The sequence below is a fragment of the Diceros bicornis genome, chromosome 4, assembly GCF_020826845.1.
Source record: "Diceros bicornis minor isolate mBicDic1 chromosome 4, mDicBic1.mat.cur, whole genome shotgun sequence".
Lineage (NCBI taxonomy): Eukaryota > Metazoa > Chordata > Mammalia > Perissodactyla > Rhinocerotidae > Diceros > Diceros bicornis.
Window position 1 is genome coordinate 45,362,765 of NC_080743.1, and position 13,548 is coordinate 45,376,312.

The 13,548-nt window shown below is 33.2% G+C and overlaps 1 protein-coding gene across 5 annotated transcripts in view; it reads right to left on the reverse strand.

Annotated features, from left to right (window-relative positions):
- The window catches only part of ST7L (suppression of tumorigenicity 7 like), a 175,204-nt gene that overhangs the window by 151,845 nt on the left and 9,811 nt on the right, over positions 1–13,548 (reverse strand). For all 5 annotated transcript variants that reach the window (XR_009219767.1, XM_058538793.1, XM_058538794.1 and 2 more), the window contains exons 4-6: positions 12,625–12,679; positions 9,551–9,666; positions 4,195–4,273 (exon numbers count right to left, since the gene is read on the reverse strand). Coding sequence is in view for 4 of the 5 variants with exons in the window: in XM_058538793.1 (XP_058394776.1) it covers positions 4,195–4,273; positions 9,551–9,666; positions 12,625–12,679 (250 nt within the window). In the remaining variant the exon portion in view is untranslated. The remainder of the gene's footprint in view (positions 1–4,194; positions 4,274–9,550; positions 9,667–12,624; positions 12,680–13,548) is intronic.

A 13,548-nucleotide genomic window follows, 5' to 3' on the forward strand; every position in this document is an offset into this window, starting at 1 on the left:
TATTCTAATATTGTGAAACTTCCAGATCTCCTTCTGTTATTGATTTCTAATTTCATTCCACTAAGTGGATAGTTCATACCATTTCAATCTTTTTAAATTTACTGAGAATTGTTTAGGTCCTAACTATGGCATATCCTGGAGAATGTTCCATGTACACTTCAGATGAATGTGTATTCTACTGTTGTTACACAGTGTTATTTAGATGTCTTTTAGGTCTAGTTGGTTTATAGTGTTGTTCAAGTCTTTTATTTCCTTGTGTATCCTTTGTCTAGTTATTCTATTCATTGTTGAAGTCTCTAACTATTATTGTTGAACTGTCTATTTCTCCCTTCAATTCTGTCAGTTTTTGCTTCATACATTTTGGGGCTCTGTTATTAGATGCATATAAGTTTATAAGTATTATATCTTGATGAATTGAACCTCTATCATTATATAATGTCTGTGTCTTATAAAAATTTTTGTCTTAAAGTCTGTTTTGTCTGATATTAGTTTAGCCACTCCATCTCTCTTTGTGTGTGTGTGTGTGTGTGTGTGTGTGTGTGTGTGTGTGTGTGTGTGTGAGGAAAATCAGCCCTGAGCTAACATCCATGCCAATCCATCTCTTTTTGCTGAGGAAGACCAGCCCTGAGCTAACATCTATTGCCAGTCCTCCACCTTTTTCTCCCCAAAGCCCCAGTAGATAGGTGTATGTCATAGTTGCACATTCTTCTAGTTGCTGTACATGGGACGCCACCACAGCTTGGCCTGACGAGCAGTGCGTCGGTGTGCACCCAGGATCCGAAGCCAGGCCGCCAGTAGCGGAGCGCGCACTTAACTGCTAAGCCACGGGGCCAGCCCTCCATCTCTCTTTTGGTTACCATTTGCGTGGAATATCATTTTCCAAACTTTTACTTCCTACTTCTCTGTGTCTTTGTATCTAAAGCAAGTCTCTTGTAGATAGCATACAGTTGGACTATGTTTTTTAATCCATTCTGCCAATCAATGCCTTTTAACTGGAGAGTTCAATCTATTTACATTTAAGTAACTAATGATAGGAAGGACTTGTTTTGTCCTATTTGTTTTCTGTATGTCCTAACTTTTCCTATTTGTTTTCTATATGTCCTATCTTTTTTCTCCTCATTTCGTGCATTACTGCCTTCTTTTGTGTTAGATAGATATTTTCTAGTATATCACTTTGATTCCCTTCTTCTTTCTTTTATCATATATTTTTTAGTTATTTCTTAGTGGTTAATGGCTAACAATTATATTTAACATCTTAATTTATAACAATCTAGTTTGAATTAATACCAACTTAGTTTCAATAGTATACAAAACTGCGCTCCCTATATAGCTCTTCCCCTACTCCTTATATTATTAAGGTCACAAATTACATCTTTATAAATTGTATGTCCATCAACATAGATTTGTAATTACTATTTTACATAGTTGTCTTTTAAATCATATAGAAAAAAAGAATTGCAAACCAAAAATACATTAATATTGACTTTTATATTTACCTACGTAGTTACATTTACTGGTGTTCTTTATTGCTTTATGTGAAGTCAAGACTATCTAGTATCCTTTTATTTCAGCCTGAAAGACTACCTTTAGCATTTCTTGTAGGACAGGTCTACTAGCAATGAACTCTCTCAGTTTTTCTTTATCTGGGGATGTTTTAATTTCTCCTTCATTTTTGAAGGATAAGTTTGCTGGATATAGAATCCTTAGTTTACAGTTTTCTTTCTTTCAGAACTTTGTCATCCCACTGCCTTCTGGCTTCTATGGTTTCTGATGAGAAAGAAGCTATTAATCTTGTTAAAGATCCCTTATATGTGACGAGTCACTTCTCTCTTGCTGCTTTCAGGAATTTCTCCTTGTCTTTGGCTTTTGAAAGCTTGATTATAATGTGTCTCATTGTGGATGTCTTTGAGTATATAATACTTGGGGTTCACTGAGCTGGGATGTATAGATCCATGTCTTTCACTAAATTTGGGATCTTTTCAGCCATTATTTCTTCAAATATTCTTTCTGTCCCTTTCTCTTTCTGGGACTCCATTATGCATAGGTTGGTATGCTTAATAGTGTTCCACAGGTCTTTTAGGCTCTGTTCATTTTTCTTCATTCCTTTATTTTTTTGTGCTCCTCAGATGGGATAATCTCAATTGACCTAAATCAAGTTTGCTGATTCTTTCTTCTGTCTACTCAAATCTGCTGCTGAACTCCTATAGGAAGTTTTTTATTTCAGTTATACTTTTCAACTCTAGAATTTCTATTTAGTTCCTTTTTACTATTTCTACCTCTTGATCAGTATTCTTTAATGGTGAGACATCATTCTCATGGTTTCCTTTAGTTCTTTGTACACGGCTTTCTTTACCTCTTTGAGCATATTTAAAGTCTTTGTCTAGAAAGTCCAAAGTCTAGGCTTCCTCAAGGACAGTTTCTATTCATGTCCTTTTTCTTTTCTTTGTATGAGGCATATTTTGTTTCTTTGTATGTCTTTTAATTTTTTTGTTGAAAACTGGAAATTTTGAATATTATAATCTAGCAACTCTAGAAATCAACTTTCCCCTCCTCCCCAGGGTTTGTTATTGCTGCTTGTTGTAGTTGTTTGTTTAATGACTTTTCTGAACTAATTTTGTAAAGTTTGTATTCTCTGTCACATGTGACCAATGAAGTCTCTGCTCCTTTAGCTTAATGGTCAGCCAGTGATTTGATAGAGACTGCCTTAAATACCTGGAACCAAAAACAAAACAAAAAACAAGTCTTTGCCGATGGGTTCTGTGCGTGTGTTGGGGCACACCTTCAACATTCAGTCAGGCAATTTACAACTCTGCCTTAGCCTTTACTTTCTGATGGTTCAGAACCTGAAAGTTAGACAGACATGAGAGCTTAGGGCCTTCTTGAGTCTTGTCTGAGCATGTGATCAATCTTGGGCATGTGTGGTGCCTTTGAGATTTCCAGGAATGTGAGGGAGCTTTTCAAAGCCTTTATTTCCCAAAGTATCTCATTCCCCAACCTTTCCTCCCAAGCTTTATGATTTGTCTATTGTTTGCCCCAGCTGTTATCCTTTGCCCAAGGCAGCAGGGGCTAATGCATCTGCCTTTAAATCATTTCAGCAAATGCCCCCACAGTGTAGCTCTGTCAGTGCTGGGAGAGTTCTGAATTAACTGAAGTAAAGGCAAGCTCTTTGAGCTGGTCCTTCAGGGAGCCACCAAACAGGTCAAAATAAACAACCACAATTCTTTGAGAATAAGGTTCATTCTGCTTCCTCTGGTAGTAGGAACCTATACCCAGAATGCAGACTGTTGTCTTCAAGGCTGCCCCTGAGCTAGGGAGTGGGGGATGAGGCCATCGTAAGTTAAAACATCACAAAGCTCTCTTATAGAAATTCAGTTGTTTTTTAAAATTGATTAAGCATTCTCTAGGCTGCTATAAACTTTTGATTAGTTTCCAGAGTTTCAATAAAGTTGATTGACTGCTTTTGGAGTTCCTTACACTGCTACTTTTGTTCCACCTTGGACAGTCTTCTTAATAATGATAATATATTGGTAAGGGGAGAGATACAGGGACAATGCTAAATTCACATTATTAAGGAATCATTCCTTAATTAATCCCAACTGGTGCCGTATTTATACTCTTAGCATTTATTTAATATTAGATTAATACTTATTGATCTGTCCCATATAAATATTAAGTTGACTTATGATTTTACATTTTGTTTTTTCAAAATAAAAGTTGATACAAAGAATTATAAAAAATAAATGCTAACATGAAAAAAAATTAAGTTAGAGCTGCATTTCACTTATCTTGAATCCCCTTCTCATGCCTCCAATACCATTAGCAACTAGAGTTCTCAGGACTGAATGAATGCTTTAAATGAATGATTTAAATGAAAAACAAACTTAAAACAAGTGATATAAGTATTTTAGTACTTGTTTTAGTACTCTATCAAGTATTATCACCAATTAGATGGTCATTCTCCACTTTAAAAAGTATTTCTAGCATAATTTCTACTCAAAAGCATAGATAAGTTTACAATTTCAGAAGCAAAGTACAGATGTCAGTGAACACTGGAAATTTTGTCTCTAGTATGCAAAAAGAGAAAGGGGGCTGCTAATGTCTCCAAGTATCTTAGGGACAGACAAAAGGAAACATAAAATCATCTGCCTGGGTTTCCTTCAAAACAAACTTATTTTCCACATATTTCAAACTTACTCATTGTTTAATTCTAAAGCTTGATAGGCTGCTTTGATTCGAGCTGGAGGATTTCTTTCCCTCCATGCCTTCTGCATAACTGTAGGAAAAATATTTCAAAAAGTAGATGAGATGGTAAACATAAATAATCTTATGCAAAATGTATGACGAATGAGCTAGGAGAGACAACAAAGATTTAAATAACATGTTCTTGAACATCAGAAACAAGGAAGTGGGGTGCTAGCTCACATTAATCTTATGAGAAATTTACATTAAATTTGGAAGCTTCACATGTAATAAAGATAAACATATTCTTTCTCTGATTTATTTGAATAACAACATATAAGGTACTTAATTTAATTGCATCATTATTATACATGATATTTACAAATCTAAATGCACATTAAAATTGAGTTTGAGTGACATCAGATTATAATCTATGAAATATTCCAGTTCTTTTATCATTTTGAAAAGGTTCTATGAAACTGTTAAAAATATACACAACACTTAAAAACAAAGTTTTTGTCTACTCAATGATTTGATCTAGGAAGAATGTTTGAACTTGCATTTTGTATAAAAAGGGGCAAAAAATTAATTTAGAATATAGTACATTTATGGAAAATGTCAGTCTCTACCAAGATTCAAAAAAAGCCTGAATTAGAATCTCTCTGGAATAACAATAGTTGTTTTGCTACCATTTGCTGTATCAAAATGAAAATTTCACACTAAGTAAAGATTTTTAAAAATTAAACAAATAAATAAAGTAGATTCATAAAACTATCCGGCCTATTTCAAGTTTGATAAGAAAAACAGAGACTCTATGAATGTTGCTTTTGGAACAAAACCTACAACTGTCCAGAAAGAATAATGTGGAAAATGTTTGAATTTTCCTTTGGAAACAAAATATTAGTCTTGGCTTAGAAAAGGAGACAATATATTCTACTTGTGTAACAAAAATACATTTCTCATATCAAACATGTCACCAGCTAGCTGACAGCTAATGCTTCCTGAACTTGACAAATCGATGTAAGTCAGCACCCATTTGATAATAACCAGGTAAAGAATAGCATTTTGCCGTAACATTAAAATATTACATAAAAATGAAGTATAATATTAGACTTGCCATTTTTGATGATGGGGGTCTCTTCTATAAGTTACATGATATTTACAAGTCAAATTTTGACACTGAATCTTTACCAACATTTTAAATGGTTATTCAGTATTCTAGTACATGAAGTATATATCATAATTTATCTAACCAATTCTCTTTTGATGGACATTTAAATTACACCCAATTTTTTGCTAATACAGAAATATTGTGATAACCATCTTTCAATATCTATCTTGCGTACGTGACCAAATATTTCCTTTCTAGAAGTGGAATGGTTGGTTAAAATGTATGCATCTTTTAAAAGATTTTGGATATATACTCCCAAGCTCCTCTCAATAAAATTGTGTTAATTTACATTCTTTCAGGCAGTGAAGGAGAGTGACTGTTTCCCTACTTCCTTATCAACACTGAGTACTATCAATCTTTGCTAATTTAATACATGAAAACTACCTCATTTTCATTTTCATTTCTTTTATTTCTAGTCAGGTCATCGAATCCATCATTAAGCATTTTTTCTTATTCTTATGTTTTCAATTGCTCTATCCAGTCTTTCAGATTATTCCTCACAACCAGTGCAGTTCTAAGCCAAAGGGAAAAGGGGAAATAAAGTAGAGGAAGAAAAATATCTATTTCTTTCTAAAACAAGGTTAAGGAATGATTTAAAGCAAAATGCCGATTTGGTATTCAACTGTCCTGTTTAAGAACTACTGATATGCTTAAAAAAATAATACAAGCAGTTATTTTATCTATTTTTCAAGTTAAATAATATTCTAATATGCTAACAAGCAGAAAAGAGACTAGCATTTATGCCAAGGTCGAGGTCACAAATATAAATACCTACAAAGACCAGGCAGAAAACATAAATGAGTGAACTAAAAGCACATGCACTGTCTAAAGGGGAGAGTCACAGCTCAGATCTAATTGATTGCTGCCAAGTGGAAATGCAGCTCTAGTTTTGCCATATTTTCCAATTTTCAAAAAGTATAAATCTGGATTTTAATGTTAAATCTCCTGGTTTTTAAGTGTTGAAAAAAAAAATACCATGAACACAAATTATCCAAAAAATACTACTGGCTGGCCCCGAAGATATGTTTGTCCTCTGTCTCAGATAAACAAATCAATAACAAAATCAACTAATTTAGTAATTACGGATGACAATAGTCAAGAGAAATTTGTCACATCACACATATATACACATTTGTCTTTTTTGAATATAAAACTACAGTTATAAATCATTACCTTTATGTGAGTGTTTGAAAAGATCATTATGGAACCAATAGTCCATTTCTGGATTATCATTCACAGATAAAGTCTATCCTTGAGTTCAGTCTTTAGCTGGGATTATGCACACCTCTAGAAGTACATGGAACTGGGCAAAGACCACAATGGGACACATGGTTTTAAGAGGATCAATTTCTAAAGCCTCAACTTTATACGATTCTTTCCTATAACTGATCTACCTTAAGAATGTTCCTCTGATTGGTCTATGCATCATGCTGTTTTCCTTTCCTACCCAACATCGGGGTAGGAACCCTACTCCCCAAAAGATAGAATCCTTTCTCCTACTTTACAAAAGAAAGGCTTACATTTCAGCTATCCTGAATCTTTCCAAGGTGCGTTGCCCTAGAGTGTAAAAGTCTCCAGGTGCCAAAGGAACAATTCAAAGTTCAGGTTTGGGGCAGCCATTTTTATTTAATCAAGGCACCTATAATAGGGATTCCTGCCTTTTACTTATTTAACAGTGAAGCTTGGCATTAGAAGTAGAGTATTCTGGCCCCTGGATGCTCTGAATTCAAGTATATTGTAGCATGAGGAGGGAGTGATAATTTTTATCAGTTCCATTTATCAGCACCCCTCTCCCCTTACTATCAAAACATGCATTGCTCCTAAGGGAGGGTCCCCTCACAATAAGGCAAAGGGGGCATTAGTAAGGGATAATAAAGGCAGTGGAACCTTATTTTGGCCAAGTGATAACCCCTAGGCAAAGCTCCAAGACTTATCTATCTTTCTATCTTAGAATCTGAATTCAGAAGAGAGATGCATGTTAACATGTTTATTTGAATTGAAAAATTAAGTCAGACTTCTCTGTCAGACTTGATTGATAGGATTGACAATGAGAACTCATCCAGCTAATTAGGTTATATGAAGGACATTTTCCAAAGTTGAAAGAGCCAAATCTGTAGCTCCAAGGATTTGACAAAAATATAAAGTACATGATACCATTTAGAACCTTATGATCAAAGGATATTTAAATTTTAAAAAATGTGTACAAAAAATTTTATTGTGTAAAAGCATATAAGTGTGATAAGAGACTCTCAAGTATAAAATAATTATAATAAAATCATATAGAGTTGTGGAATGGACATGAGTTAAAAGGAGAAAAAAGGTCTTATATAAAATTTATTACTGTTAAAGAGTATTTGTTCATGTATTTTTCAATGGATAATGGTGGCTTATCAAGTCATTAGATTTTTGAGATGCATTTAAATATAGGGCATTCTAGTTTTATTTTTAAATGTCTATACAGTATGTCAAAAATCACATTCTTTACAATTATTTAACCTTATGATATCAACTTAAAAATGTGTGAAGGGATACACAGTTTTTCAAAATTCTTTTAGGAGGTATATGAACAAAAAAGTTTTAAGACCACAGCTTTAGTGGGTAGCCATGGGTGCTATTTGAAAAGCCTGCCAATGTCTGCAATTCTGCCTATGAAAAGGAGATGAAGCCTTAATTTGCAGAGTCACCTCAGTCCTCAAAGTTAACATATAATACTGATTTTCCACTGCTGTTATTTCCCTAATACCTACATTTTTGCCATTAATATAAACATTAAGCATATAAACATAAAGCAATTCCTTTTTCTCCTTTTTGCAATTAAACCGTTTTATGTAACCACAGCAAAGATCTTTGGGTTTCCTGCTACCATCTATCATTAATATATTTAATACAGCAGAGATATATTACAATGAACTCACTTCAATGGTGGAAAACTGGCCAGTTTTCAGACCCTTGTTATTGGTGATTTTCTTCTGCATATCCATGTGGTGAGTAGAAGCACTAACAGTGTAGTGGTTAAGAGCCAGACTTGAGTTTGAAACTCAACTTTATCATTTATTAGCTAGGTGACTTAGCGCTTGTTACTTGATTCCCCTTTGCCTAAGTTCCTTTATTTTTAAAATGAGGCTGATAACAGTACCTATCTCATAAAATGATTGGGAAGATTAAATTAGTACATTTATATAAATTGCTTAGAATAGTGCTTGGTGCATAATAAGTGCTATACAAGTGTTAGCTATTATTACTGAAATTGCTTAAGACATCTGTGACACCAAGCAATTCATTTATTTGTATTTTCATCAAAGAATAAATATTAACATTTACAGTATGCCAGGCAATGTGCTAGATGATAGGGATTCAAAAATGACGAGAATACAGTCCCTGCTTTCCAAAGTTTCACACCATCTTAGGGAGGACAAACATTAAAGCAACATGATAACATTAATAAATAAATATTTGTGGTTGAACAAATTAATTAAAATTATTTTATTGAGGTTTGGACTAAGTACTGAACTACAGAGAAGACAGGAGATCCCAGTGAAAGCTTTCTCGTGAATGGGACTTTTAATTTGGATCTTAAAGGATAAAAGTAGGAATGCTAAAAGTAGAAGGATAGGTAAGGAGGGAGAGGGCAATCAAAGTAGAAGAACAGTTGTGATACAGATCTCTGTCTCTAAGCCATACATTTCAGTCTTAATACTCTCTTTCACAGAGAAGAGCTTAGAGAGTACTAAACATAGACATTTCTATGATCTTCCACCATTGTACATGCATCTCTAACTTATGACTGGAAGTCATATGACTCTTAACTTATGACATTTTTCTCTACATGCCATTCCCCAATGTTTACACTTTGTCTTACTCTTTTCTTTTATGTATAATTGCAAGTGTTAATTTCCCAGACCAAAACTGGGTACATTGTTCTCGGCATAAGCAGTTGCTGTATTTGATCTGAAAGGTTATTTAAGTACTAAAAGAAGCAATTTAATATTTTTATAAAATACTTTAAATTCTTTATAAGAAGTAAAGGTAATATAACAACCTAGTTTACAATCATAATTAGTTTCAATTTAATCTGGTTTCTTATCAATGATGCAAACAACTCCAAGCCAAATAACTTTGTATATTATAACAGATAATTTTAAAGAACTTTTAAAATAATTTTTATGACTACTGTTTATCCCATGAACAGATATGACGTACCTGTGTCTGAAGGACGTAAAAAGTCCGTGTCACAGGTGAAAAAGGTCTGATGGTCCTGAGCTGACAAATTCATGTCATAGTATGTAAGTGGCTCTTTACCAGTCACCCAAGTGTATCTTTACCAAAACACAAGAAAATATGTAAATTGAACATGAGAGAGAGCGTTTGCCTGCTATAACAGACGCTACCTTAAATTTCAAAAATATACTGTTAGAAATTCTATTTTAGGATGTTTTAAAAGCTTATTATAATCAGTAAAACAAGAGATAGCTTATACAAAAAATACTTAGAGTACAATAATAAAACATCAAAAACTAAAAAGGAAAAGGCTAGATTATCAACAAACAGTGCTTCAAAATTGGATTTGAAGGGATAAAACAATTTGACTTAGATATATACCTTATTAAATATAATTAAATAAATTCTCAGTGAGCTACAATTAAATATTAAAAGTAAAACTACAAAGAAACTAGAAAAAACACAGGTAGATTTTTACTAGATGTCAAAATGGTAAAGGGCTTTCAAAGCATGAAAGCAAAGAGAAACTCCTTCCAGATTTTACTAAATTAGAAATTTAAACTTTCAGATTCCCCTGAAACCCACAATAATTAATAGCAAGTTAACAAACTGGCTAATAAATACATTTTTAACTGTCCAATCCCATTAGTAATTAACAAAGAGCGAATTAAAATGACATTTTTACTTTTCACCTATCAAATTGGCAAATACAGGTTGTCAAGGATATAAATGTAATACTCACACATACTGCTGGTATAAATGTAAATTGGCATTTATATTTCTCTTTCCAGAAACCATTTAGGTAATATCTATCAAGAGTCTTAAAAATATTCACATCTAGCTAGGGGATTGGTATATGGAATTCCATTATATCATTCTCCCTACTTTTGTTTATTTTTGAAGTTTTCCATAATTAAAAAAAGAAAAGATTAAAGGGAAAACAAAAAAAAAACTGTTCACACCCTTTGTTTCACTAATCCCAGTGCTACAAATCAACTCTAAGGAAATAATCACAGATGTGGCTAAATATATATATATATATATTTATATATTTATATATATATATAAAGATATCCTTCTAGTGTAAATGTTAACAGTGAAATATAACCTGTGACCCATACAGGGGAGCAGTAGGTAATGTAAGTTACCTCCATGTAATAGAACATAGTACAAGCGTGAAAAATCATGTTTTTGAAGAAATTCATGTTTTGGAGAAATTCTGTAGGAAATTCACACATTGTGTTAGAAAAAAAGAAGGATGTAAAACTTCATAAACATTATGATGTTCAAGTTTTATTTCTATATATGCATACAGAAGAGAGACCGGATGGAAATACTACTAGCAGTTACCACTTAGTGGTAGGAAAAGGTGATTTTTACTTTCTTTTTTATATATCTCTTTATTTTCCCATTTTCCATAATGAATACCCATACATTTTATAATCAGAAAAATAAGCATTTTAAAAGCACATTGTAAGTGGTATTTATATATATGATCAATGATTTTAAGTTATTTAATAGTATAAGTTGCCTTGCTATTTAAAGTTTTTAGCCGGGCCAGCCCCGTGGCTTAGCGGTTAAGTGCGCTGGCCCCGCTGCTGGTGGCCCGGGGTTCGCATCCCAGGCGCGCACCGACGCACCACTTCTCCAGCCATGCTGAGGCCACGTCCCACGTACAGCAACTAGAAGGATGTGCATCTATGACATACAACTATCCACTGGGGCTTTGGGGGAAAAAAATAAATAAATAAAAAATTTAAAAAAAATAAAAAAAAAGCTATTTTGTGAGAAATGAGCATGAAGAGAAAAAACAAATCCTTGTTCACTTAGCTAAGTTTTGCTACACATTCTAAAACCACAAAAAATTATTTATCAACAATCTGCATTATTCCCAAAATGATTTAAGCAATTAAAAATATCATGTACAATATCAATAACATAAATTAGAAGTAAATAAAAAAGACTCAAGTAAAGTAAAAACAAGGATTGGGCCATAAAAGGGAGCCTGGAATGAAGCTAACATATGAAATGGATACCAAAGAGTTCTATGCACTTGCTAAGGGTTGGCTACAATATGACTTTAAGCTTTTTAGAACCACATAACGATTACCAATGCAACCTATACTTTTATGTAAAGATAAACTAATCATTCAAAAAGAAGCATAAATATTCCTGATACTAAGATAAGAAATTTCTCTTTAAGATCTTCATGAAGAGGACACTATATAACACAACAAGGAACAGCCTAAAAACTTTTTAATAAATACTGTGAGAAGTTCAAGGACTTGTTTCTTGAAGAATTCCTTAATACAGGCTAATGCCATTTCTTAGAAAAGCCTAGCTTTCACTTCCCAGGAGGTGACTGTCCTACACTATCAAGTCCTTAAGCACAGGGATTACTGCTTAATCATTTTGTATCTCCATCATTTTGCACAGTGCCTATACACAGTAGACACATAATGTTCCTTGTTCAATGAATTAAATAACACGTCCCAGTCTACCTCCAGGTAAAACACAGCCTTCTCAAAACAAAAGTAAAGTATCTGTGGTGGTAAGTTTCAAAAGATGTTTTCTCATTTAGAGTAAAAACTGGAAAAGAAATGGACACAGTAGTGCAGATAGGAAATGGCAATATAAAATGCAGTATAAAAATACTACACCCTGTACCGTTGCACAAATGAAGCTCATATTCATATTGATATTTTTTAGCGAATCCTCAAATAAATTTTGAAAATGAGCCCAGATGCATAGGAATACGCTGACATTTGTAATTTTTTCTTCATCTCACGAATTCTTTGAAAAGGCTTTCTGCGATAAACCAGGAGCCAAATGTATATATATTATGTATCACAAACATATCGTTTGAAGCAATGTTTGTCATGATTATAAAAGTAAATACAGTTTAAAAAACTAAACCCTGGGCTAATCATTTTACCTTATTATATATCAGTATCTCCAACTAGAAGAGCTGTGATATATTTATAAAAACCAATGTTTCCATAATACTTTTACTCTAAAACCAAGGCCATAATTATACTGAAAGCAAAATGTAATACCTCCTATATTCTGCTCCTCTGAAAAGATTTAGAGGGTTTCTCCATACCTTGCATTCTAAAAGGGAAAAAAGGGGAAAATGAGACAGTTTAATCAAATGCAGTTAAATCTTAAATTAACCAAATTATTGTATAGTCACTGTATGCTAAGCACAGTGCTAGCCACAAAGAACACAAAGATGAATAAGGCTGCTGTCACACAGCATACAATTAAATCTAGTCATTCTCTTACTTGTGCCTCCATAGCATTTGGTTCATAATTCAATTACAGCACTTACCATATTACAGTGTGATTATCTGTTTGGTTTTCAGGTTTTCCCTTTGAAATATGAGCTCTTAAAACTTTGATCATTTTTGCATTCCTGGAGCCTAGCACAGCATTTGGAACTAGCTTGTTTAATCGAATTAAATGTAGCAGAAGAGTTAGTCATGTAAACTACCACTAAACTGTGTGATAAGTACTACAGTAGAGATATGCTTTGACCTGAGAGAAATATAGGAAGCGATTGATTTTGCTCTGGGAAAATGAGGGAGGGCTTTAGAAAGGAGGTGATATTTGAACTAACATTAAATCACTGTAAAAGATGAGTAGAAGGTTGCCAGATGAAGAACATTCTAAGCAGCGGAAGTATGATAAAATCACACAGCATAGCTTTAAAGTAAATATTAGAATTTTGCTATGAGCCTGGCAATTTCCCAATACTGAACGGCTTTTCTATGAGCTTGGCAGTGATATTAACAAACATGATTTTTAAAAATTGTACAATAAAATGTGCCAACATTTGGAAGATAGGCATAACTCAGTGAACGAGTATTTTCTAAAGGACCAACGTGATGTTATAAAATTATGCATAAGTAAAAGACTTACTCAAAATGTAAGATATACCAATAGATTTTAACATAACAGAGCATGAAAAATTAATTGGT